Source organism: Saccostrea echinata, unplaced genomic scaffold, assembly GCF_033153115.1.
Source record: "Saccostrea echinata isolate AGI-Se365-2 ecotype Australia unplaced genomic scaffold, CSIRO_AGI_Sech_v1 ptg000029l, whole genome shotgun sequence".
Lineage (NCBI taxonomy): Eukaryota > Metazoa > Mollusca > Bivalvia > Ostreida > Ostreidae > Saccostrea > Saccostrea echinata.
This window is the reverse complement of record NW_026889778.1, coordinates 440,537-467,824: the sequence shown is the minus strand read 5'-3', so window position 1 is coordinate 467,824 and position 27,288 is coordinate 440,537. Positions and strand designations below refer to the sequence as shown.

At 35.2% G+C, this 27,288-nt stretch overlaps 2 protein-coding genes across 3 annotated transcripts in view; one reads left to right on the top strand and one right to left on the bottom strand.

Annotated features, from left to right (window-relative positions):
• LOC133195432 (uncharacterized) overlaps positions 1-27,288 on the bottom strand; it is a 466,395-nt gene that overhangs the window by 208,077 nt on the left and 231,030 nt on the right. The window lies entirely within an intron of this gene.
• LOC133195433 (glucose-6-phosphate 1-dehydrogenase-like) overlaps positions 1-27,288 on the top strand; it is a 31,647-nt gene that overhangs the window by 2,846 nt on the left and 1,513 nt on the right. The window contains exons 2-12 of one of the 2 annotated variants that reach the window (XM_061331275.1): positions 3,341-3,378; positions 4,010-4,118; positions 4,461-4,669; positions 5,404-5,565; positions 6,580-6,705; positions 8,657-8,750; positions 15,383-15,509; positions 21,876-21,965; positions 22,234-22,442; positions 22,657-22,826; positions 26,146-26,664. In XM_061331275.1, the coding sequence (XP_061187259.1) occupies positions 3,341-3,378; positions 4,010-4,118; positions 4,461-4,669; positions 5,404-5,565; positions 6,580-6,705; positions 8,657-8,750; positions 15,383-15,509; positions 21,876-21,965; positions 22,234-22,442; positions 22,657-22,826; positions 26,146-26,239 (1,428 nt within the window). In that variant the 3' untranslated portion in view covers positions 26,240-26,664. Of the gene's footprint in view, positions 1-3,340; positions 3,379-4,009; positions 4,119-4,460; positions 4,670-5,403; positions 5,566-6,579; positions 6,706-8,656; positions 8,751-15,382; positions 15,510-21,875; positions 21,966-22,233; positions 22,443-22,656; positions 22,827-26,145; positions 26,665-27,288 lie in introns of those variants that run through there. The other variant, XM_061331274.1, reaches the window with a different exon arrangement.

The following is a 27,288-nucleotide window of genomic DNA, read 5'->3' as shown; positions in this document are numbered from 1 at the left end:
AAATGTCATTTATCAAATTAAACAACAGAAAAATCAATTCTATACAAGGGCAGCAAAAAAAACCCTCATCAATCATTAGGAAAATTATCAAGACAGCTGATGATGGATCTTTGTCATCTAGTTTGTCCTGTTCTAAAATAACAATGTTATAACATTAAAAGAATTTACCGGTGAAAAAAGTGTGAGGGAGTGATTTTACCCAAGGAGCTAAGTAACATTTTTCTCAAGTGAGCTTTTCTGATCAGAATTTGTCCATTGTCTGTTGTTGTCATAAACTTTTCACATTTTCAACTTATTCTCAATAACCAGTCAGGGTTATAACTCAAGCAAGTTATCAGAAAAATAACTTAAATAAGTTATTTTACACACACTAAAATTTTTTTAATAATACAGTGCCCACTGCCCAATCCGACAACTGTGCAATCCGGCATACTGGACTTTCCGACCTCATATTTTATTCCCAAAAAATTCTTTAAATTTTATATAGAACAAAACACTGTATATTCCGACCACTGTACATTCCGAATTCCGGCGCTTTTTTGTCATCAAAACTAGATAATTACATTATGATTTCACCTGGGTAATCCGACATAATTACACGGGTGTTCCGTAATTAGCCGCAGGCCAGGTGACATGAATGTCCCGTTTGGCCGCAAGATTGGTCTACTTAGAGAGTAGTTAATTACATGTAAGTTTGAAAGTGTTTATGTTAGTGTTAAATGATCAGTTTTTTAATTAAAAAATTAGGCAATCAATTCTCTTTGTTGTAATCAGTTTTATTCTCGCATTCACGCGACAGAAAATAAAAAGAGTACATGATATTTTGATTACATTAAGATTTTTAGCTTGAAATTAAAATCAAACATGCAGTCAGTCCTTCATAAAGCCATGCCCCGAAAAAAAAAGAGTACGGCGAACGTAACATGTAGACAATACACAAGTTGAATGGTACATCTTGTCTAAAAGAAAAGGTTTCATTTCAGGGTTAATATACACTGAATTAAGCAAGGCTGTGCACATAAAGGATTTGCTGGAAGCAAAAATACCGCTTTAAGTTGCCCATTAAATTATAAAATATTACGATTGTTTGATAAAAATCACAGTGTTTTAGAGTTACGTCCGGTTGGTATGAAAAGTCGCGTGACGGTATTTAATAGCACAGTCTATGTTGAGAAGTAAACGGTGGAGAAAATTCGGGGAGAAATGTAGTGTAGGAAAAAAATAATACCACTGTCTAAAGAAGGTACATGTAAACGAAATATTTACTTAACCATCTACTGCTTTAGTAAAATGCTAAAAATTAAATTGCAACATCTCGAAGCGATCGGCAGTTGTTTTGTCCATTAGAAAAACAAACATCGTATATTACTACAGAGTTTACTAATGCTCAAAGAAATGCTAATTAACGAAGGTATATTTTATACAACAAAGAAACATACAATTATGCAAACATTTTGACAATTAAATATACGTGTACTCTAAACCTAATGAAAAATGGTTTTTGAAGTCATTTGACACCAATCATAACGCTCAGAAATATTCAACACTGGGTAATCCAACACACTGTCTAATCCGACATTGATTTTATTTCCCGCAGCATGTCGGATAAGACAGGTTTCACTGTAACTAAAATAAGTTATTTTTATATCCTACTTGGACATTGATTTCTTGGGAGTTTTGTATTTCCTGCCAATATGCATTGCATTTTGGGATTCCATTATGTAATACTATATGGAGTGCACTGACTCCAATGGAGAATTGGTGAGGAGGTGGAGATAAACAGCATTTTAATCCTTATTTTGTGGTTTTATTTACATGGTTTATATGTCCAATTTTTATCATTAAATAAAAAACTTTCCCCAATTTTCCCAAGACTTTGAACATTTTTTCTGGATTGAGCAAGGTTTAAATTTAATCAAACATTTGTTTTTGTCTTGGTGCACAAGCAAAACCCTTTGGTGCACAGGGTGTGAAGTTAGGGAGGAATGACACAAAATAACTTAAACAAGTTATTAATTTATTGAAACTATTTTGGAGAGATAACGTGTTTGAGTTACTAATGCTGGGAAAAAGTAGGTCATAGCAAAGAGAGGTAACTCACTGTGACAAAAAAAATAACTCATTTGAGTTATTTTTGACAATTATAACTTGTTTGCATTATGCCCCTGACTGATAACCACTGGGCCAATTTCTACCAAACTTGTCACAAAGTATCCTTGGATAAAGGGCATTAAGTTTTCTTCAAATGAAGGGCCACACCTTTTCTTCCAAGGGGAGATAATTACTACTTAGTGAAAAATTAATGGCATCTTTTAAAAAAAACTTCTTCTCAAGATTCACTTAGTCAAAAAAGTTGAAACTTATGTGGAATCATCCTCAGGTATTGTAGATCCAAATTTGTTCAAATCGTGACCCCCGGGGGTAGAGTGGGACCACTATGTGCAGTCAAAGTTTACATAGGAATACATAGATAAAATCTTTAATAATTTTTTTCTCAAGAACAGCAAAGTCATGATTAGTCATATTTATATGGAAACATCCTTGGGAAGTGTAGATTCAAGTTTGTCCAAATCATGACCCCAGGGGGTAGGGTAGGGCCTCTGTGGGCGTTTAAGGTTGTACATAGGAATACATAGGTGGGGCCACAATAGAAGATAAAACATATAGAAAATAAAAATCTTTAACATGTTGAAAAATCTTGAAAAATCTTCTAAAGCCATGATTAGTCAATGAAATATGGAAATACACATGTATCCTCAGTTAGTGTAGATTAAAGTGTTAATAAATCCCCCCAACCAGTGTGCTCAGGTGAGCGATGTGGCCCATTGGCCTCTTGTTATTATTTATAGCTAATGAATAATTGACAAAATGTTAATTTTAAAATGTTTTAGATAATAACATGGACATGATGAAGTAAATCAATGATAATAAAAAATGTTTTAATTTTCTAATAATTTTTTTTTTAAAGGGGTGGGGGGGGGGGGGGGGTAATGAAGTAGACTGGTAGCAGGAAAATGATTTTTTTTTACCTGAAGAAGTATTACCAAGGTTCAGAGGTTATATGATTTAAATACTATTTATACACTGTTTCTTCTTCATGAAAAAAAAAATTGAAGTACGAGCCACAGGTCTACTAAATGGAACTTTGATAATGGATTCAGTTGTAGATTAATTCGATAGGCAGGAATAAAGAGAGTTGAGTCTTGGGGAATTTACCAGTTGTTTATAAAGTAATCATTCAAAAATAACTATACATCTCTCCAGATTTTGTAGTTTAACAGTTGTGAATATAATATGTATATATACATGTATATTACTTGATATTTTGTCATTTTTACAGGGAGACTTGGCCAAGAAGAAAATTTACCCCACATTATGGTAAGTGGATTAAGTCAGCTGTCATAGTGCACACTGAATATCAGTAAAGATTTGTGTTGCAGAGTACAGACAAATCAGTATCAATCGGAGATTAATGATGGAAATTTCTCTTTCTTTACCTTTAGAACATACAGTGTATCATAAACATGACAGAACTTGTTTTATTTCTTTTATGTTCACTTTTAATGATGTGGGTATTTGGAGATGAAGTCCTGGCCAGTTGACTGATTGTCAGATGTTTATTTTTACTCACTGACAGGTGGTTGTACTGTTGACTGATTGTCAGATGTTTATTTTTACTCATTGACAGGTGGTTGTACTGTTGACTGATTGTCTATTCTTTATTTTTACTCACTGACAGTTGACTGATTGTCTGATCTTTATTTTTACTCACTGACAGTTGACTGATTGTCAGATCTTTATTTTTACTCACCGACAGTTGACTGATTGTCAGATCTTTATTTTTACTCACTGACAGGTGGTTGTACCATTGACTGATTGTCAGAAGTTTATTTTTACTCACTGACAGGTGGTTGTACCATTGACTGATTGTCAGATCTTTATTTTTACTCACTGACAGGTGGTTGTACCATTGACTGATGATCAGATGTTTATTTTTACTCACTGACAGGTGGTTGTACAGAGATGGACTGGTTCGAAAGGAAACGTATTTCATTGGCTATGCTCGCAGCAAGATGACCATAGAGGACATTCGACAGAAGGCCTTGCCATTCATGAAGGTTAGAGCATTTAGGCATTGTATGGGGTTAGAATGATGTGAAGTATGCATACAATCTGACTTTTGAAAATTTAAAAGCAAGAAAGCATGCTGAAATTTGTGACAAGTATACCGTTCTCCCCACGTGCTTCAATTGTAAATTTCACTTTTCCTACCGGTGCCAATATTTATGACCATCACAACATTGTACTAAATGTCAATTATGTCCAGCTCTGATTAAGAGAAAAAAACATCAAAATTTGAAGAATTTATGTGAAAAATAAGTCACCAAAAACAATACAATAAAAGTACAACCATTTTGTTGATGTCATGAAACATTTAGTTAATCGAGATTGTTTTGAAGGTCAAAGATGATGAGAAACAGAAGTTGGAGGAATTTTTCAAGGTCAACGAGTACATTGCCGGGAGTTACGACAAACCCGAGGGATTCTCCCGTCTGAACAAAGCCATCAAGGATAAAGGCAGCTGTAACAGAATTTTCTACCTCGCACTGCCGCCCTCGGTCTATGAGTCAGTGACACTGAATCTCAAGGCCGTCTGTATGTCTGAGGGGTATGTAATTAATGGACAATGTTTTAAAAAAATCTCAAGATTATCTGTATTTCTGAGGGGTATGTGTACTGTATACATAACAGACAAAGTTTTAACAGAATCTCAAGATGATCTGTATTTCTGTGGGGTATTCCTGCGTACATAACAAGCATTCTCAAGTCTCCCTGTCTGCAGACCTGAGGGGTATATAAGTAACAGGCAATATTTTAATGCTACAACATTCTGTATAGAATTCAGACACACTAACACACTCATTGAAATGAACTTGACTTGTACACATTGCTGCAGATACAGCACTCTAGATTTGATTATATTATCAGGGTGTTAGTAATTGCTGATATCATTATGTAACATCAATGGTATCTTGAGATTTTATTATTTTATGTCTGTGATAATCAAACTTTCACTATACACATTAAATGTCATTTTGTGTAAACGCTGGAGAGATAATTGGACAGGGGGTCATGGTGGAATCATTGATTGTGTATTTGTGTCACCTTGTAGAGATAAGTTGACGCGGGTCGTCGTGGAATCATTAATTATTTTTGTATCACCCTGTAGAGATAAGTGGACACTGGTTGTAGTGGAATCATTAATTATTTTTGTATAACCCTGTAGATATAAGTGGATGCGGGTCATTGTAGAATCATTAATTGTGTTTTTGTATAACCCTGTAGAGATAAGTGGACACGGGTCATCGTGGAATCATTAATTATTTTTGTATAACCCTGTAGGGATAAGTGGACACGGGTCGTCGTGGAGAAGCCGTTCGGGAAGGACTTGGATAGTTCTAATCAGCTGTCCAATCACCTGGCAGCTCTCTTCAAAGAGGAGGAAATCTACAGAATAGACCATTATCTTGGCAAGGAAATGGTCCAGAATCTCATGGTCCTCAGGTGAGTTTTAAAGTATCTCAGCTATATCTCATTGACATGTATTGAGTCTGCTGGTTGTTACATTAATTGTGCCGAGATCACTGTAAATCAAGAATAACCGGTCTCTAAGGTGAATTGTTAAGGACAGATTTTAAACTGAAATTTTGTGAATAAAAATCGTCCCAAATTATAGTTGGTTGACAATTCTTAAGAATGAGATGACTCGCACAGAGGCATGCTGGGATAGGCCTGCTGATGTCTCGGATAAATACCCTGTTGATTCCCATGGTTTAACAGTAATTAGATATGTTTGATTTTATCATTGAATTCTCTCTAAGTGATTGATAGAAATGTTGATTCAGATTAGACATTGCAGCCATATCCTATGTAGAGTATGATTGAGAATTCTTATAAAGGTGAACAGAAATTCTTTTAGTTGGTTAAGTTGTCTAACACAAAAAAAATTGTCAAGTAATGATGAAGTTTAAAAAAATATGTCCATTTCCTTTTCTGTAATAACTGATCTTAACCTCTTTGTCAGTCAGTTTTATAATGTTTTAAGATTTTGTAAAACATTAGCAATTCCTAAGTACTATATGTAAACAATGTAATAAATATGTCTGTATGTTCGTAGATTTGCTGTATGTAGCTTTGTCTGTATGTCTGTATGTTTGTAGGTATGCTGTATGTCTGTATGTTTGTAGGGTTGCTGTATGTAGCTGTCTGTATGTTTGTAGGTTTGCTGTGTGTAGCTATGTCTGTATGTTTGTATGCCTGTATGTTTGTAGGTTTGCTGTATGTAGCTATGTCTGAATGCCTGTGTGTTTGTAGGTTTGCTGTGTGTAGCTATGTCTGTATGTCTGAATGCCTGTGTGTTTGTAGCTTTGTGTGTAGCTATGTCTGTATGTCTGAATGCCTGTGTGTTTGTAGGTTTGCTGTATGTTTGTGTGTTTGTAGGTTTGCTATATGTCTGTGTGTTTGTAGGTTTGCTGTATGTAGCTATGTCTGTATGTCTGTATGCCTTTTTGTTTGTAGGTTTGCTAACAAGATCTTCAGTCCTGTGTGGAACAGAGATGGGATTGCGTCAGTTGTCATCAGCTTCAAGGAACCATTTGGAACCCAGGGAAGAGGAGGATATTTTGATGAATTTGGAATCATAAGGTAATAAGTTGCCATAGACTTTCTAGTTATATAAGGTATCATAAATAAGTGACCATAAGTTTCACAATGTTAACCATGGGCTTAGTGTTATACAGGTGACTCTCGATCTCTCAAAGTTCAAGGGACCGCAAGAAAAGTTCGAGAGATCGAGGGGTTCAAGAGATAGAAAGTGAATAAAATCCGGAATTTTCAGTTCCGATCATCATTGTTCTACTATTATTAATACCGGAAGTATATGTTGATAATATCATTGCACGTTTTCATTCGTATTTTACAGGTAATTCACTTGATTTCAACAACAATGATCGTATTTTGAATAAATAAAACGATCTCTTTAAGTTTCAATATTTATTTGTTCTCATTTCATGATTACATAAAACCTGAATAGCAATCGTCGGTGTGGCTACCCCCCGGGTTTGATCGGGTCCTTTACCAGATTTCTCGTATTAAATCGGTATTTAATTCTTGAGCTAGGATTTCTTGTGCAATGTTTGTCATACTGGGATTATGTACACTCTAATAAAACTTCATAATCTATGGGAAATTATTGACATGCCTCTGAAATTTATTTTCTAAAAATTTTCGTCTCGCTGTCAAGTCAAAATAAGTTGTGAAGCAATTCATTTATAATTTACCAATTATAACCAATTAATTATTTTTATCAACACTCGGATGCTCACAGGTATAGTGTCATCTATGTAAACACCCAATTGACACCTCCATGCCAGCCCCAGGCGTTCACTGTTATCCAGGTAAGTCCAAGCTGCATTTTACGCTTGATTGGCGTGTACACATGTGCAATCAAAACTTTGAGAGATAGAGAATAAAAAACAATGAAATGTGTGTAACAGGACCCAGGTCTTGGTTCGAGAGATAGAGAACTTCGAGAGACTGGAAGTTCGAGAGATCGGAAGTAAATTTGCTTAGTTATATAGAGGGAAAAAACGGGACCGGAGGTTCACTTCGAGAGATCGAGAACTTCGAGAGATCAGAGTTCGAGCCATCGAGAGTCACCTGTATATATTTTTGCACTTTTAAAAAAAAGTGTTCAGTGTATTTTGCTTTTGAAATATGTCCTACAGAGAGGTGTTGGAATTAGCAATTTCGTTGTGTCTATGTTGACTCTCTGCAGGACTCTGACCTAACTTTTCTTCATTTTGTTAAGTCTAAGAGATATTGGGGAAAGTAATTCTGTCCTTGACATTCCATATGACCTTGCTTTCACAAATTTAGCTGAGTGTGAAAAGACCTGTTCATTTTTTTTTTAATGAAAATGAATGAACATAGATATTAGATGTTTATAGAGAAATTCAGCTGTGTCATATTTTCCTGACCTTGACCTTCTCTTTATCCTTGACCTTAGTTTTTGTCTTTAATTTATCTCTTTGATGATTGTTAGAGAATCAGTTTATACAACTCCATAAACTTGTTTCTTATTGTAATTAAGAAATAAAGTATCATTGTAAAACGTTTATCGTGATATAAATATGGGTTGGTCATGTGATCAAGTGGCTTTATGGTAAACTTGATCAAGTCCCAACTTATATTTACATCTAAATAAATGTTTAAAATGATATTTTATTACTTTTATTTACCGTTGTGACCTATTTGTAACAAATGTATGTGTACTATAGTTTTAAACCCATGAAAAGATTTATTTTTTCAAACCTAAGTGGTATAAATTGAACATGTCAACCATTTATGACATCACTGTGAAATTACTTTGATTGCTTATAACTTGACAATGGATTTATGGTCATGTTACAAACCTGTTTATATATATACAGGCTTAAAAACACCTTGTTCAAATAGTATTTTATATAAGGGAAAACATTTGGAAATGTAAATATTTCAAGTTAACCATGTAAACATTCATGTCCAATTGGATTACTTTTAGTTTCAAGTAATATACATGTAAGTATATAGATGTATTTTGTTTCCATGGTTACAGAGATGTTATGCAGAACCACCTGTTACAGATTCTAACTTTGGTTGCCATGGAGAAGCCACCAACCACTGCTGCAGAGGACATCAGAAGTGAAAAGGTCAGGGGTCAAATATTGATGAAAAGGTCAGGGGTCAGATATTGGTTGTTAAGCAATTCAGTTTAAGGACTTCATTGTTATCTTTTACAATGACATTTTTATACCCGCACTTTCTAAAGAAAGTTCAGGTATATTGTTGTTACTCATGTCTGTCCGTCCGTCCGTCTGTCCGTCCGTCCGTCCGTCCGTCCGTCCGTCCGTCTGTCACACTCTTATTTCTCAAACTCCTCTTACATTTTACACAGTAGCCTAATCATCTTTTGGGGGATGTTTGGTGGTGTCATGTAGATGTGCAGTAAAGTTTCGGAATTTTCATTTTCACCCTGGGGGTCAAATGGGGGTCGAAAAATGACGTTTTTTATGCAAAAAGCCCCTGGTTCCCTGAACTCCTCTTACATTTTACACAGTAGCCTAATCATCTTTTGGGAGATGGTTAGTGCTGTCCTGTAGATGTGCAGTAAGGTTTCGGAATTTTCATTTTCACCCTGGGGGTCAAATGGGGGTCGAAAAATGACGTTTTTTATGCAAAAAGCCCCTGGTTCCCTGAACTCCTCTTACATTTTACACAGTAGCCTAATCATCTTTTGGGAGATGGTTGGTGGTGTTATGTAAATGTGCAGTAAAGTTTCGGAATTTTCATTTTCACCCTGGGGGTCAAATGGGGGTCGAAAAATGACGTTTTTTATGCAAAAAGCCCCTGGTTCCCTGAACTCCTCTTACATTTTACACAGTAGCCTAATCATCTTATGGGAGATGGTTGGTGGTGTTATGTAGATGTGCAGTAAGGTTTCGGAATTTTCATTTTCACCCTAGGGGTCAAATGGGGGTTGAAAAATGACGTTTTTTATGCAAAAAGCCCCTGGTTCCCTGAACTCCTCTTACATTTTACACAGTAGCCTAATCATCTTATGGGAGATGGTTGGTGGTGTTATGTAGATGTGCAGTAAGGTTTCGGAATTTTCATTTTCACAATGGGGGTCAAATGGGGGTCGAAAAATGACGTTTTTTTATGCAAAAAGCCCCTGGTTCCCTGAACTCCTCTTACATTTTACACAGTAGCCTAATCATCTTTTGGAGGATGGTTAGTGGTGTCCTGCAGATGTGCAGTAAGGTTTCGGAATTTTCATTTTCACCCTGGGGGTCGAAAAATGACGTTTTTTATGCAAAAAGCCCCTGGTTCCCTGAACTCCTCTTACATTTTACACAGTAGCCTAATCATCTTTTGGGAGATGGTTAGTGCTGTCCTGTAGATGTGCAGTAAGGTTTCGGAATTTTCATTTTCACCCTAGGGGTCAAATGGGGGTCGAAAAATGACGTTTTTTATGCAAAAAGCCCCTGGTTCCCTGAACTCCTCTTACATTTTACACAGTAGCATAATCGTCTTTTGGGAGATGGTTGGTGGTGTCAAGTTGATGTGCAGTAAGGTTTCGGAATTTTCATTTTCACAATGGGGTCAAATAGGGGTCGAAAAATGAGGTTTTTTATGCAAAAAGCCCCTGGTTCCCAGAACTCCTCTTACATTTTACACAGTAGCCTAATCATCTTTTGGGAGATGGTTGGTGGTGTCCTATAGATGTGCAGTAAGGTTTCGGAATTCTTATTTTCCCCCTGGGGGTCAAATGGGGGTCAATTTTTAAAAAAAAAATATTTAACATGTTTAAACATCCTGGTTCCCAGAACTTCCCTTATATTTTATGCACTAGCCTTAAATCATGATCATTTGGAAGATGATTGATTTTGTCCTGTGGATGTGTAAAATGGTTTTAAAATTTGCATTTCCATGTGGATAGCAAATAGGGGCAGGAAAAAAATGGCCCCTCCCTAACCCATGGGGTCATGATTTGTACAAACTTGAATCTACACTTCTTGGGAATGTTTCCATATTAATCATGCTTTTGTTGTTCTTAAAAAGAAGAATTTTGAAGATTTTTTTTCCTTTTAAATCTCTATAAAACTTTGATCCCTTATTGTGGCCTGACCCTATCCTCGGAGGTCATGATTTGAAAACTAGAAATATGTCCATAGGACATAAATGCCCTGCCGAATGTATATTACTAATGCAACATGAAAATTTGTATGAGTGTATGAAGTTTGATGAGAATATCTTGAACAATTTCTCTAAAATTGAAACTAAAAACTAAAAAAAAAAATGGATATAGATGATAAATTCTCACAAAATTATGTATAAGTGCATGCTTACATAAAAATATCTTAGATTGTTTCTTTAAAACTAAGCAAAATACAAATTAAAGAGAAGGGATGTCAAGGTCACAGGAAAGTGCAAGGTGAAAAGTTTTTGATGTAGTTGTATAGCTCTCACTAATACATATCAGCATATTAGGTTTGATAAAAATATCTTGAATGATTTATTTAAAACTGAGCTTAACACTTATTTGAGAAAAGAGAGGTCAAGGTCAAAGGAAAGGTTGAGGTCAAAATGCTGATGCAGTTGAAAAGCTTATATCAGTATGTATTTACTATTAGCATAGAAGTTCAATAAAAATATCAGAAATGGTTTATTTAAAACGTAGATAAACATTAATTTAAAAAAAGTGAGGTCAAGGTCAAAGGAAAAGTCAAGGTCAAAAAAGTTGATGCAATTGATATCTCTCAGCAGTATATATCAGCATACGAAGTTTGATAAATATATCTTGAATTGTTTATTCAAAACTGATCTAGACACTAATTTAAGAAAAGTAAGGTCAAGGTCAAAGGAAAAGTCAAGGTCAAAACTTTTGATGCAGTTGAAAAGCTTACATCAGTATGTATCAGCATATGACGTTTTATTGAAGTCGGACATGACAAACACTATATGCCTCGGCCATATTCATGGCAGGGCATAAAAAACTTGAATCTACACTATATGAGGATGTTTCCATATCAAAATGACTAACAAGCAAATTCAAAGAATTGTGGTCCCCTGCTTTCCATGTCCAAGTGGATGGGATGCCATTATTTATGACATATTGTTTCAAATATGCAGGCCTTATCATATGTCATTCAAAAGTAATCACCAAAGTTAAAGTTTTTGAAAATTAGGTAAAACATCAAGGTCAAGGGGTAAAAAAATCATAGCATGCTTGGAAACATCTTGTTACAGGTAATGTACATGTCAAATATAAAAGTCCTATCTCTTCTCAATCAAAAGTTATAAGGAAATATGACATTTTTGAAAAGTAGGTTAAACTTCAAGGTCAATGTCACAGAGTCAAAAGTCATGATATATTTAGAAAGGTCTTGTCACAGGTAATATACATGTATAATATGAACGCCCTATCTTTTCTCTTTCAAAATGGTCATTTAAAATAATGTTAAATTTTTGGAAAAGTAGGTCAAACTTCAAGGTCAAGGTCATGGGTTCAAAAATCATGGTATGTTTAGAAAGTTCTTGTAGGTAATGTACATGTGAAATATGAAAGCACTATCTCTTATTATTCAGAAGTTATGACCAAGGTTAAATTTATTGTGACAGACGGACAGACTGACAAACGGACAGACTAACAGACAAATGAGATTTAATGTCCCCTAGGTCCCTTTTGTGAAAACAGATGACAATAATGCCCTTGCTGTTCATGAGAAGAAGATTTATGATGGAAAAAATCCCCTGCATTTTTCTATGTAAATCATTGGATCCCCATATGTGGCCCCACCCTACCCCAGTGGGTCATAATTTTAACAAATTTGAAGCTACACTAAGTCTATGTAAAGAAAGTTTCAACTTTTTGGGCCCAGTCAGTGGTTCTTGATATTAGACTTTTTTTAAAATGATACCACCAAATTTTCACTAATTCTTGATTATCCCCTCTTGAAAGAGGGTGTGACCCTTCACTTGAACAAACTTGAATCCCCTTTCCCCGAAGATGCTTTGTGGCAGGGTTGGTTGAAATTGCCCAGCGGTTCTAGTGAAGAAGACAAAAATGTGAAAAGTTTACAGGCGGACAGATGGATGACAAACAAAATGTGATCAGACAACCAGAAAAACTCAAGTGAGCTAAAAACTGATGATCACAAGTACTTGGAAAGAGTTACAGTATTTGAAAAGCAGTTTTGTTTTCAGAAGCTGAAAATGTATGACTTGTATCCATGTTGAAAAAATTTCACATTTCAGAAAACAGTATGATTAAAAATAGTTAATCAAGGTGCTTTGAGTAGCAAAATAAGCTAAACTGGTATAGCTAATTCAACCACAGAGCTTAGTGAATTTTAAAATGCACAACCTTTTCAACTCTTAATCATTCTTAAAATATTTATATCATCATTTCTGATTCAAGGGAGAACTAGAGATATGATCAGAAGTATATCCATTGACTAATAAACATGTACATGTATATTGTGTTTTTTAAGTCATTAATGTTTGTTTGTCGTTAAATGTCCCTCTTGGGAATTTTTCACTCATACGGAGACACCACCACTCAAAAATAATGAAGACGTAAAAGTCGGATTTGAGGTTAACATTCATTTTAGGAATTTTCAACAATTAATTAAGACGTAAAGAGATAACTCCTTCCCCTTGCCCCTTCCCCTTCCCAGACCCCAGTTTGTTCATGTATGCAAACTAGTCTAATACTTTGGTTTGACATAAAAAAAATGTGAATACATACAAATAGTTTAATGGTCCATCTCTTTGAATGATTTTCATTCCTAATTCTAGGTTGACCCAAATTCATGAATGAAATGTCAAGTAATCTTATCATTGATGCACTTCTATTTAATTTGATGTAGTCATATTATGAACAAGAGAGTGGGGATGACCTCAAGGGTTCATAACCTTAAACCATTAGATGTACATAACATAATAACACAAGAAACAAAATTATGTATAGTCAAATGGAAAAATTTTCTACTATTTAGGAGTCGCATGATCATTTGTCATTTCAGGGACAGGGAGCGGCTAGGGAGATTGGAACCCCCCCCCCCCCCTGGAATTTGCAGAGTTATTTAAATAGGATTATTATACCTCTGTGAATTTTTTCTATATAAAAATATTACGAATAAACATGCTATTTTTTCCAAACAGCCCCTACCGTGGAATAGTTTTTGTGCTATTTGCCCATGGTGAAATAGTCATTAAACTATTCACCGGCAGCATTCTGTTTCCCTCGCTTTTCATCTCGGAACTCTTCTGGTTTTATACAGATTGTGACGTAACACAAGTAAAGACTGCTTCGGTATAATAAAACACTTATTTACTGACTATTCGGACAATAGCAAGTTTATCGTTCCCCTCGACAGCAACTATTTCCCTCGGCTGCGCCTCGGGAAATAGTTGCTGTCTTGGGGAACGATAAACTTGCTATTGTCCTCATAGCCAGTAAATAGGTGTATACTATATACTGATTTACAGAAGCAAATAAAAAATGACTTTGGATGCCCTCCCCCTTTAAAAACATGGACCCCACCATCATTGTTTTTATTTTGTTTGTTTGTTTTTGTTTCTTTTTTTTTTTTTTGTGCTCCTCAGGAAATTCTGGGCTGGAATTTTTTTGGATCGAGGTGTGGACCCCCCCCCCCCCCCCCCCCCCCCCCCCCCGGAAAAAAATTCCCGGATCTTTGCCTGTAACTGAATGTAAGGTCGACAACGGGAGATAACTCTTCAGAATGTGAAATTCGTCTATTGTGGCATCGATGATCCACTCTCTACCATCGGCTCATACATTCAGTGTCTGAGAGAGAAACGAACGACAACTCTGCATAGGAGATTGCCGATGATCTTTGATCCTTTTTAAACTTTAACCTAACCATTTGCATTTCGGTTTATTTTACCCCAATCTATACTTAAACTTGTACTTACCGACTGTCATAGGTCCTGTCAACTTCATGAAATATAATCCAATTAAAACACAAAATGAATTAATTTCCACTGATATACATGTAACACTGCACCATGTCACATGGCATGTGCAATCTAAAAATGATAATGGTAAAACTAGTACTAGTACTGGTAGGGTGACGCAAGCCCAATGTGATGTAGAAATTTTCAAAAAGGTGTTCACATACATGTACAGTACAAGAACAAATTTTAAATTATCATAACAAACGATGTTTTAACATAACTTTGCCATCTAGGCCTATTTCCAAAAACAGGCAAATTGTGTGTGTGTGTATTGGGGGGGGGGGGGGGGGACACATATAAATTGATTGGGTATGGCTTTTCAAGGAGGTTTTTGCCTAATCAAATACAAAAAAAAGTTTGCACATTTTGATAAATTCGTCAAAAACGCTTTGTACTAAAATAATATTATTTGTTGTTGAGAAGATAAATTTAAAAAGTTCCAATTATGGGCCAAAAATTTATATCCCCCCTTTTTATTAAAATCTAATTTACAACATTAATTAAATTCTGATATTTCAGACTGGTAATGAATTAAGTATATGAAATGCGTATAAGAGGTTCATGGGTCACATGGTACCTGAGCATTTTATGCTCGATTTGACGAATACATGTACTGTGTAAATTATAGAATTATTTGGACTTTTTCCTTGGTAAGCCCAATATGAAGGAGTGTGCATTTAGAGGCAAACACCTTAGTGCGGGTATTACTGTCTCATGACAGCATCTAGTTAGGATTATATTTCAAAACTGCCTCTTTTTATTCATTGATATATAAATGTCCTTGAACTTTTGTTAATAGGTGAAGGTTTTAAAGAGCATCTCTCCAGTAGAGCTGGATAATGTGGTGCTGGGGCAGTATGTGGGGAATCCGGACGGGGAGGGAGACGAAAAAATAGGATACCTGGAGGATCCCACTGTACCAAAAGGTGAGCTAATCCCCTAACCCAGAGGACCTCAGTGTACCAAAAGGTGAGCTTACCCCTAACCCAGAGGACCTCACCATACCAAAAGATCCTAACCCAGAGGACCTCACTGTACCAAACTTACCCCTAACCCAGAGGACCTCATGGTACCAGAAGGTGAGCTAATCCCCTAACCCAGAGGACCTCACCATACCAAAAGCTGAGCTTACCCCTAACCCAGAGGACCTCACTGTACCAAAAGGTGAGGTGCCCCCTAACCCAGAGGATCCCACTGTACCAAAAGGTGAGCTAACCCCCTAGCCCAGAGGACTCCACTGTACCAAAAGGTGACTAACCCCCTAACCCAGAGGACCTCACTGTACCAAAGATGAGCTAACCCCCTAACTCAGAGGACCCCACCATACCAAAAGGTGAGGTACCCCCTAACCCAGAGGACCCCACTGTACCAAAAGGTGAGCTAACCCTCTAACCCAGAGGACCCCACTGTACCAAAAGGTGAGCTAACCCCCTAGCCCAGAGGACCTCACTGTACCAAAAGGTGAGCTAACCCCCTTAAGTCAGAGGACCCCACCATACCAAAAGGTGCTCCAGCCATTGAGCTAATAAGAACTGATATACATGTATTGATGACTTTCAAAATCCTGTTAACCTGGTGACACAAAAATGCATTACTGATTAGAGCTATTGAAGTATGACATAATTTCCTGACCTTCACCTTATCTATTGGTTTGTTTGTTTGTTTGCTTGCTTTACATCCCTGGCCACTTTGCCATGTGGCTAACCCCTATTATTAGTACATGTATCTTGAACTTCGTTTTTTTACTCATTTTTGCTCTAAGTGATACTTACTGAATTTAGTAAAGTATTACTTCATGCAGTTCTATACACAGATAAATCTCTGTGAGGGCATTTTAACCATACTTACATTAAGAGACTTGGGAACAGGACTTATAAGCAATTCTGCCTGCTCTCCAATCCTTTTACTTTTGGAAATAAATATTGTTTAAACTAACATTAAGTGATTATACCCGCACTTTCTAAAGAAAGTTCGGGTATATTGTTGTTACTCATGTCTGTCCGTCCGTCCGTCTGTCACACTCTTATTTCTCAAACTCCTCTTACATTTTACACAGTAGCCTAATCATCTTTTGGGAGATGGTTAGTGGTGTCATGTAGATGTGCAGTAAGGTTTTGGAATTTTCATTTTCACCCTGGGGGTCAAATGGGGGTCGAAAAATGACGTTTTTTATGCAAAAAGCCCCTGGTTCCCTGAACTCCTCTTACATTTTACACAGTAGCCTAATCATCTTTTGGGGGATGGTTAGTGGTGTCCTGCAGATGTGCAGTAAGGTTACGGAATTTTCATTTTCACCCTGGGGTCAAATGGGGGTCGAAAAAATGACGTTTTATATGCAAAAAGCCCCTGGTTCCCTGAACTCCTCTTACATTTTACACAGTAGCCTAATCGTCTTTTGGGAGATGGTTGGTGGTGTCATGTAGATGTGCAGTAAGGTTTCGGAATTTTCATTTTCACGATGGGGTCAAATATGGGGTCGAAAAATAACGTTTTTATGCAAAAAGCCCCTGGTTCCCAGAACTCCTCTTACATTTTACACAGTAGCCTTATCATCTTTTGGGAGATGGTTGATGGTGTCCTATAGATGTGCAGTAAGGTTTCGGAATTCATATTTTCCCCCTGGGGGTCAAATGGGGGTCAAAATTTTTTTAAAAAATATTTAACATGTTTAAACATCCTGGTTCCCTGAACTTCCCTTATATTTTATGCACTAGCCTTAAATCATGATCATTTAGAAGATGATTGATTTTGTCCTGTGGATGTGTAAAATGGTTTTAAAATTTGCATTTCCATGTGGATAGCAAATAGGGGCAGGAAAAAAAATGGCCCCTCCCTAACCCATGGGGTCATAATTTGTACAAACTTGAATCTACACTTCTTGGGAATGTTTCCATATTAATCATGCTTTTGTTGTTCTTAAAAAGAAGAATTTTGAAGATTTTTTTTCGTTTTAAATCTCTTTAAAACTTTGATCCCTTATTGTGGCCTGACCCTATCCTCGGAGGTCATGATTTGAAAACTAGAAACATGTCCATAGGACATAAATGCCCCGCCAAATGAATATTACTAATGCAACATGAAAATTTGCATGAGTGTATGAAGTTTGATGACAGGCCTTATCATATGTCATTCAAAAGTAATCACCAAAGTTAAAATTTTTGAAAATTAGGTAAAACATCAAGGTCAAGGGGTAAAAAAATCATAGCATGCTTGGAAACATCTTGTTACAGGTAATGTACATGTCAAATATAAAAGTCCTATCTCTTCTCAGTCAAAAGTTATAAGGAAATATAACATTTTTGAAAAGTAGGTTAAACTTCAAGGTCAATGTCACAGAGTCGAAAAACATGATATATTTAGAAAGGTCTTGTAACAGGTAATATACATGTATAATATGAATGCCCTATCTTTTCTCTTTCAAAATGATCATTTAAAATAATGTTAAATTTTTTGAAAAGTAGGTCAAACTTCAAGGTCAAGGTCATGGGTTCAAAAATCATGGTATGTTTAGAAAGTTCTTGTAGGTAATGTACATGTGAAATATGAAAGCCCTGTCTCTTATTATTCAGAAGTTATGACCAAGGTTAAATTAATTGTGACAGACGGACAGACTGACAGACAAATGAGATTTAATGTCCCCTAGGTCCCTTTTGCGAAAACGGACGACAATAATGCCCTTGCTGTTCATGAGAAGAAGATTTATCATGGAAAAAATCCCCTGCATTTTTCTATGTAAATCATTGGATCCCCATATGTGGCCCCACCCTACCCCAGTGGGTCATAATTTTAACAAATTTGAAGCTACACTAAGTCTATGTAAAGAAAGTTTCAACTTTTTGGGCCCAGTCAGTGGTTCTTGATAAGACTTTTTTAAAATGATACCACCAAATTTTCACTATAATTCTTGATTATCCCCCCTTGAAAGAGGGTGTGACCCTTCACTTGAACAAACTTGAATCCCCTTTACCCGAAGATGCTTTGTGGCAGGGCTGGTTGAAATTGGCCCAGCGGTTCTAGTGAAGAAGACAAAAATGTGAAAAGTTTACAGGCGGACAGATGGATGACAAACAAGATGTGATCAGAAAACCAGAAAAATTTAACTCAAGTGAGCTAAAAACTGATGATCACAAGTACTTGGAAAGAGTTACAGTATTTGAAAAGCAGTTTTTTTTTTTCATGCATTGTTTTCAGAAGCTGAAAAAGTATGACTTGTATCCATGTTGAAAAAACTTCACATTTCAGAAAACAGTATGATTAAAAATAGTTAATCAAGTTGCTTTGAGTAGCAAAATAAGCTAAACTGGTATAGCTAATTCAACCACAGAGCTTAGTGAATTTTAAAATGCACAACCTTTTCAACTCTTAATCATTCTTAAAATATTTATATCATTATTTCTGATTCAAGGGAGAACTAGAGATATGATCAGAAGTATATCCATTGACTAATAAACATGTACATGTATATTGTGTTTTTTAAGTCATTAATGTTTGTTTGTCAGGGGTGTGCAATTAGCATCGCCCGACGCCCGGGGCTACCATTTTTTGGGGTCGGGCTAGTTGTTCTCTGCATGCAGGTAGCCCCTAGGGCTAGTAAAAATTAAAAATACCAATGTTATAAATGAAAATCACTACCGGTATTTTCACTTATTTTTTGCTATTAAATTCCCAACCAATGAAAAATTTCCAGGCAGAATGCTCCTATTGTTCGTAAATCTCCATAATCTTATCCATTTTGCAGCACTTCCTGACTTGTTTACTTCCAAAAACGATCGTTTTTTGCCTAATCCGAATTTCCTCCATTCATGTGTTTATGATAAATAAAAGCAGATATCTATTATTTACGATCACTCAATCAACTGAAAGATAAGTATTATGTGATTTACGTGTACATAAAATATATTTCCAGTGTATTTAATAATTTAAGATAAAAAAAAAGATTTCACTTCGTTTTAAATGAGCTAGTGCAATATGCACAGAGAAAAGGAAAAAAAAATAATTTATTTAAATTCATTTTTATTTTCTATCATAATTATTAATTTATAAATGATTCAATTTTACTAGTGAGAATAAAACTTTAATTTTAAAAAGAATTACCTTAAACCCCTGACTTATTCAACAATAATTTATTCAGTTTTCGTAGTTGTTACTTTTCCCACCTACATTTGGGCTAGTAACTTTTTACTTGGGGCTAGTAACTTTATTGCTGCCACTAGCCCGTGGGCTAGTACTTGATTTTTTTAATTGCACACCCCTGTTTGTTGTTAAATGTCCCTCTTGGGAATTTTTCACTCATACGGAGACACCACCACTTAAAAATAATGAAGAAGTCAGACATTCATTTTAGGAGATTTCAACAATTAAGACGTAAAGAGATAATTCCTTCCCCTTGCCCCTTCCCCTCCCAGACCCCTGTTTGTTCATGTATGCAAACTAGTCTAATACTTTGGTTTGACATAAAAAAAAATGTGAATATATACAAATAGTTTAATGGTCCATCTCTTTGAATGATTTTCATTCCTAATTCTAGGAGGGTACATGGGTTGACCCAAATTTCATGAATGAAATGTCAAGTAATCTTATCAATGATGCACTTTTATTTAATTTGATGTAGTCATATTATGAACATTTCCAGTTCATTAAGAGAGTGGGGATGACCTCCAGGGGTTCATAACCTTAAAACCATTAGATGTACATAACATAATAACACAAGAAACAAAATTATGTATAGTCAAATGGAAAAGTTTTCTACTATTTAGGAGTCACTTGATCATTTGTCATTTCAGGGACAGGGAGCATCTAGGGAGATTGGAACCCCCCCCCCCCCCCCACCCCCCTGGAATTTGCAGAGTTATTTAAATAGGACTATATACTGATTTAAATAAATAGCAAATAAAAAATGACTTTGGATGCCCTCCCCCTTTAAAAACATGGACCCCACCATCATTGTTTTTATTTTGTTTGTTTGTTTGTTTTTTTTTTTTTTTTGCTCCTCAGGAAATTCTGGGCTGGAATTTTTTTTTGACTGAGGTGTGGACCCCCCCTCCCCCCAGAAAAAAATTCCCGGATCTGTGCCTGTAACTGAATGTAATGTCGACAATGGGAGATAACTCTTCAGAATGTGAAATTCGTCTATTGTGGCATCGATGATCCACTCTCTACCATCGGCTCATACATTCAGTGTCTGAGAGAGAAACGAACGACAACTCTGCATAGGAGATTGCCGATGATCTTTGATCCTTTTTAAACTTTAACCTAACCATTTGCATTTCGGTTTATTTTACCCCAATCTATACTTAAACTTGTACTTACCGACTGTCATAGGTCCTGTCAACTTCATGAAATATAATCCAATTAAAACACAAAATGAATTAATTTCCACTGATATACATGTAACACTGCACCATGTGCAATCATTAAAAATGATAATGGTAAAAGTAGTACTAGTACTGGTAGGGTGACGCAAGCCCAATGTGATGTAGAAATTTTCAAAAAAGGTGTTCACATACATGTACAGTACAAGAACAAATTTTGAATTACCATAACAAACGATGTTTTAACATAACTTTGCCATCTAGGTCTATTTCCAAAAACAGGCAAATTGTGTGTGTGTGTTGGGGGGTGGGGGGGGGGGTGACAAAATTGATTGGGTATGGCTTAGGTTTTTGCCTAATCAAATACTAAAAAAAGTTTGCACATTTTCATAAATTCATCAAAAACGCTTTGTACTAAAATAATATTATTTGTTGTTGAGAAAATAAATTTAAAAAAGTTCCAATTATGGGCCAAAAATTTATATCCCCCCCCCCCTTTTTATCAAAACCTAATTTACATCATTAATTAAATTCTGTTATTTCAGACTGGTAATGAATTAAGTATATGAAATGGCGTATAAGAGGTTCATGGGTCACATGGTCACCTGAGCATTTTATGCTCGATTTGACGAATACATGTACTGTGTAAATTATAGAATTATTTGGACTTTTTCCTTGGTAAGCCCAATATGAAGGAGTGTGCATTTAGAGGCAAACACCTTAGTGCGGGTATTACTGTCTCATGACAGCATCTAGTTATATATATATTTACTAATGTATTTAGAATGAACTTGAATCAGTGAGAAATCATTTATTGGAGTATAGATAGATAGGCTGATAGCTTGCTACAAAAGACAGGTCACCTTGTTCTATAGCATCCAATTCTGTCATGTAAATAATGAGTTTAAAAGTTGTTGTTATAATTGTTTGTTAATTTGCTATTCATTATAATTGTTAACTCTCGGTTAACTTTGATTTAAGGTTCTACGACGCCGACATTTGTGACCGCTGTCCTGAAGGTGAACAACGAGAGATGGGACGGTGTGCCGTTTATCCTCAGATGTGGAAAGGGTAAGGACGAATCTCTGTGTTTAATGTTCTCAATCAATCAGGAACATAGACAGTGACAAAGAAGTCAAAATTTTACACAAATTTTAGTAATTCTACAAGACTTAATTTTTTACGGCTCTGAATTTTACCTGAATTGAAATAATTTTAAAATATTTTTTTAACTGCTCTGAATTTAACCTAATTTGAATAATTCTACAAGATTTAATTTTTGTTGCTCTCAAATTTTTACACTAAATCGAATAATTCTATAAGATTTTATTTCTTACAGCTCTGAATGAGAGAAAAGCAGAGGTTAGGATACAGTTCAAGGACGTTGCTGGGGATATTTTCCCGTCGGGTGAAGTGAAGCGGAATGAGTTAGTCATCCGTGTCCAGCCAGATGAAGCAGTTTATCTGAAGATGATGACAAAATCACCCGGAATGTCATTTGGATGTGAGGAAACGGAGCTGGATCTCTCTTATAACAGTAGATACAAGGTAAATCAAAGTACTAAATGTCCTGACAGACACTAATGTAGGGAAAAAAATCAAAGTACCAAAAGTACTGACAGAGACATGAACAGACTGTTAAATTTGGGAATATTAGATGATTTTGTCTAGGAAGTGTCCATTTGATATCTGTGTCAACCATCATTTTATTAGAGATATATGTCCTTAACTGTGAATTTAGGTCCTTAATGTTTTATTTTAGGGTTTGAAGCTCCCTGATGCCTATGAACGACTGATTCTTGATGTGTTCACTGGTTCTCAAATCCACTTTGTCAGGTCTGATGAACTGTACGAGGCCTGGAGGGTATTTACTCCCTTACTCCATAAGATTGAGAAAGAGAAACCCAAACCCATACCCTACAAATATGGCAGGTAAGTGTGTGTACATGTGTGTGTATATGTTTGTGTATACAGTTGTGTACATACGTATTTGGATGTATATAGTATTGGTGGTATTTCAGTAGTTAGAGGTTTTAGTAATTTTCGTTATATGTGTGTAGTATTGGTGTTATTTAAATGTGTTAAGTTTGCAATTTTCTTTGGTCACTGTACACCTTTGTTGTGGGTGATTCTATCCTCATGTCAACCTTTTACATTTATTTAATGTCTTGTTATTGTTTAACAACTTTCTGAATACACTCTGAAAATTGGCCCGATGAAAACATGATATCTGTCGTAAATATGTATAATGTACTTTTTTCCATGGGGTCCTAATTCCATGGAATCACAATTTCTGTTCAATCCACAAGTAGAAAATTACACTAGACTACCACTATATGCGTTAAATGTACTTTAAGGACATATGCAACGTAGTTTGAACTATATTGTCTTTTTCCCTGGAATTGAAGAGTTCCAATACTGAAAAGAACTATGTGCTACATTTTAATGTCTATATATGCTGTTGTACACTTCTTGTAAAATAAGTTTGGATTAACAAAACCTCAAGAATATATGTTTAGTAATTTTTGTATATTTTTCTCTGAATTATACAAGAATTTCCATCAATTCATATATTTTCAAAACCCCTGGTAATGCATGCTGATTTTTTGTCTACGAACATCTGATGGCACTATAATCTTAAATTAAGAATATCTTGAAAAATTATCAGTAGGTAAGGTACGTTGCGTATGTCCTTAAGTAAGCTGGGACAAATTTCTGCAGAAAATTTGTGACTGCCTACATAGCGTAAATAAATACCACGTAGAAAAAAGTACTTCTACAGCACTTTGGTTGAAACAAGGTTTACATTTTGAAGCAGACATTTTTATTTATTGAAAACTTATAACAAATATTTCATCAAATTAATTCAAATGAAATATGTGTACATGTAAATGACATCATATATAGTTCGACACAAAATATTTAAAATTGTAATTTTATGTATACTAAATGGGGTATTCACTATGTAGGGAAATAACATACAACTATATATTTTCGTATGTTAATGACATGAATATAGATTTCTATTAATCTTTGGTTTTTGATTACCACACAGACATACCTTTTTTCTTTTTACAAGATATAGTTTCTGAATCATTTTCAGTAGAGATAATTTCTGAATCATTTTCAGTAGAGATAATTTTTAAATCATTTTGAGTAGCAATAAGAATGATTTTATATTTTTTTAATCATATTGAGTAGAGATAATCTCTGAATCATTTTGAATGGGGATAATTTTTGAATCATTTTGAGTAGTGATAATGTACATTCAATCCGTGATTAGGGTACCACAAGGATTTATGGGTGCCCTATAGTAATCACTCCGTCTGTCTATCATTCTTCTTCCACAATTTTTCTGTTTATTTTTCTAATAACTTTTTTTTATGGTTGTCCTATTAAGTTCAAATTTGGTATGTTGGTTTAATAGGCAGTAAAACTTATTTTGATACTAATTTTGATTCTATATGTTATCCATTTGTAGCTGGGATGGTAGGGTAGATTCCTTAACTTTATATAAGAATGAATGGGCAAAAAGAGATAACTGCTGAAAATGTTCATCTTGTAAACTATGAAAGTTGCATTGAGTTCCCTGTGATTAATTAACTTGTCTGCTGTTAGAATATTCAGAGCCTGATCTCTAACTGTCACATCCAGATCAATTAACACCTCTGTCTGCAAGTGATGTTAATTTTGAAGTTAAGATCAATCATGGATGATGTTTGCATTCACAGAAGGGTGCATTTTTATGATATTCATATTTTGTTCTGGTTAATTTCTATTTTATTGAAATACAGTTTTCATGGGGAATTGATTTTAAAAAAAGATAAGTTAAAAATATCAGTTTTTTTATTGCTGCCTTGTGATTGATTGTATGTTGTTTTATGTCCCATTTGAGAATTTTTCACTCATTTAAAGACGTCACCATATACCGGTGAAGGGCTTCAAATTTTGACCTTTACTCAGCTCTCAGGGCCATTGAGTTGTGAGGGATCTTTATCGTGCCAGTGCCTGCCGTAACACGGTGCCTTGGTTTTAAGGTCTCATCCAAAGGACCTGCAACTTTCACTTCAAAGTGCTGAGCGCATGGTGAAGGAACAGTTGCTACCCAGTTTTTATCAACTTAGGTCAGTCGCAGCCGAGATTCGAACTCACAACCTCCCAGTCACGGAGCAAGAGCTCTACTGACTGAGCTACTGTGAATGGTTTGCTGCCTTGTGTAAATATAAGGAAACTAATAGGTACAGTAATAATAGCCTCATTCTATCAATGCTGAAAATGTTCTTATTAAAAACTTAGAATGAAAGGTTGTAAACTAACAATTAAAGGATAAAAAAGCAGTACAATTAATCCCCTGGGAGTAATTATCTTGCCTGCTGTAGAAAATCCAGTACCTAATCTTGATCTGTCACATTTAGATTTATTAACACCTCTGTTTGCAAGTGATGCTTGTTTTGAAGTTAATGTCAAGCCTGGGTGATCTTTGCATTCACCAAAGGCTGGCATTTTGATTTGCATTTAATTGAATTATTATATTATATGATGTGTTTACTCCCTAATATATAAACACAAAGATGCTATTAATTTCTAACAGATAGTTGGATAATCCCATTTGTCATTTAGGAAGCATGTCCACATTTTATAAATACAGTTGCTGCACCCTTAGATTTTTATTCCTCTGTGGGGCCCTTGCTGATTGGTCAGTGATTTAGTTTATTCTGGAAATGCTCAAGCTGAGTTCCCTGACACAACTTAGACATAAGAAAACAATAATGGAGTTTAAATGACAACATTTAATACCTGGACCAGTGCATGATAAAAAGTTTGATTGAGGACATTGCCCTTTTCAACACAGTCCTTTATTTTTTCATCTATCTAGTAAAGAGAAACTCTGATTTAGTATACTTCTATCAAACTAAGAAAATCTCCAATGTTATGTCTATTGGAATATTACCTGTAAATATATTGTTATTAAAAAACAAACAAACACAACATAATCATTCTCAATAATAATTAAGGCAAATATTGGAGAAATGTTACAAATGGTTTTATTTCATCTGTTCAGTATCAGAATTGAGTTTTCAAATTAGATTTATGTAGCGGCTGTTTAAGGCTTATTTGGAAGTCTTATAGGTTACTTAATGTCTTCTCAAAATTTATCAATGGAATACCCACAATAAAGACCCACAATACAGAGACCCCTAACAGAATCCTCCCTGCTTGTTTGTTTGACGTTCCCTCTTCCTGTTTTCAGCCGAGGGCCAAAAGAGTCGGATCAGCTCTGCGATAAGTTTGATTTCAAATACTATGGAACTTACAAGTGGACTGATAAAAAAGCCTCGTTATAAACGTTTCTGTGATTCAGACTGTCGTATCTCCCTGATGTAGCTGTTGCCTTTCACCCCCACTGCTGATAGATGATCTCTGGCTGTTCTGTTAACCTCCACCCATTCAAGGATGTGATTAACACTCAATTTCTTACTAATCATGCTAATCACTTAATAACTTTCATGTAGTCATATTTATATGTACAAGAGACAGTGTCTGGTCAATGGAAGTTTCAAAAAAAAAAAAACTTTGAACAAAAAAGAACACAAGGATTGTTTGACTGTGTTTTATTAATGCATTGTTTCAGCTGTGTCATTATACGTATCTAGAGAGAATTCTTATTTAATTATTTATAATTGTCATATATATGTATACATTAATTTTATACAATGTTTAGGAAGTCAGATAATTGAAATTAAACCATTTTTTCTCTTCTACTAGTAAATACTTTAGATTGATTGATTTTTTTTTATTAGGCAGTTAACGTATATTCATTTTGAACATTTTTAGGTCACTTGTGACCTCTTGTTATCTATTTTTCTTTTCCGTCTTTGTATGGTTGTGTGTCACGTTTTTACATTTTCATTTTTTAAAGAACCACTGGACCAATACTTTCTATTTCCACCACAGAAGAGTTATAGTTCTTAGTGTGCTGTCTTGTGAAAAAGTCAGAAATTGTACAAATCTTGCAGGATTTCTGGGACAATCGTAACAACATGTAAACATCAATGAAAAAACGCCAAACACATGCAAATGAAACACTGTATTGTTGTGGACTTTACATGCAGCAGAAGTAAAAATGACAATAATATCAATTTAATATATACATTACAGGAAGTTGTTGAGAAGTGTTGACTGTCCATTTCAAAAAACAATCATAATTTTTATCGATGGATGATGAATTCAGAACTTTCAATTTCTCACATATTCTACTTTTTGATGGAAATGACAGATACATTTAACATTCTAAATTGGATCATGATTGGCATGTTTCATATTCGCTATGTCATGTTGTCCCAGTCAGACGACCAAACACGCCTCTTATTTGAAGAGTTCCATTATGGAAATC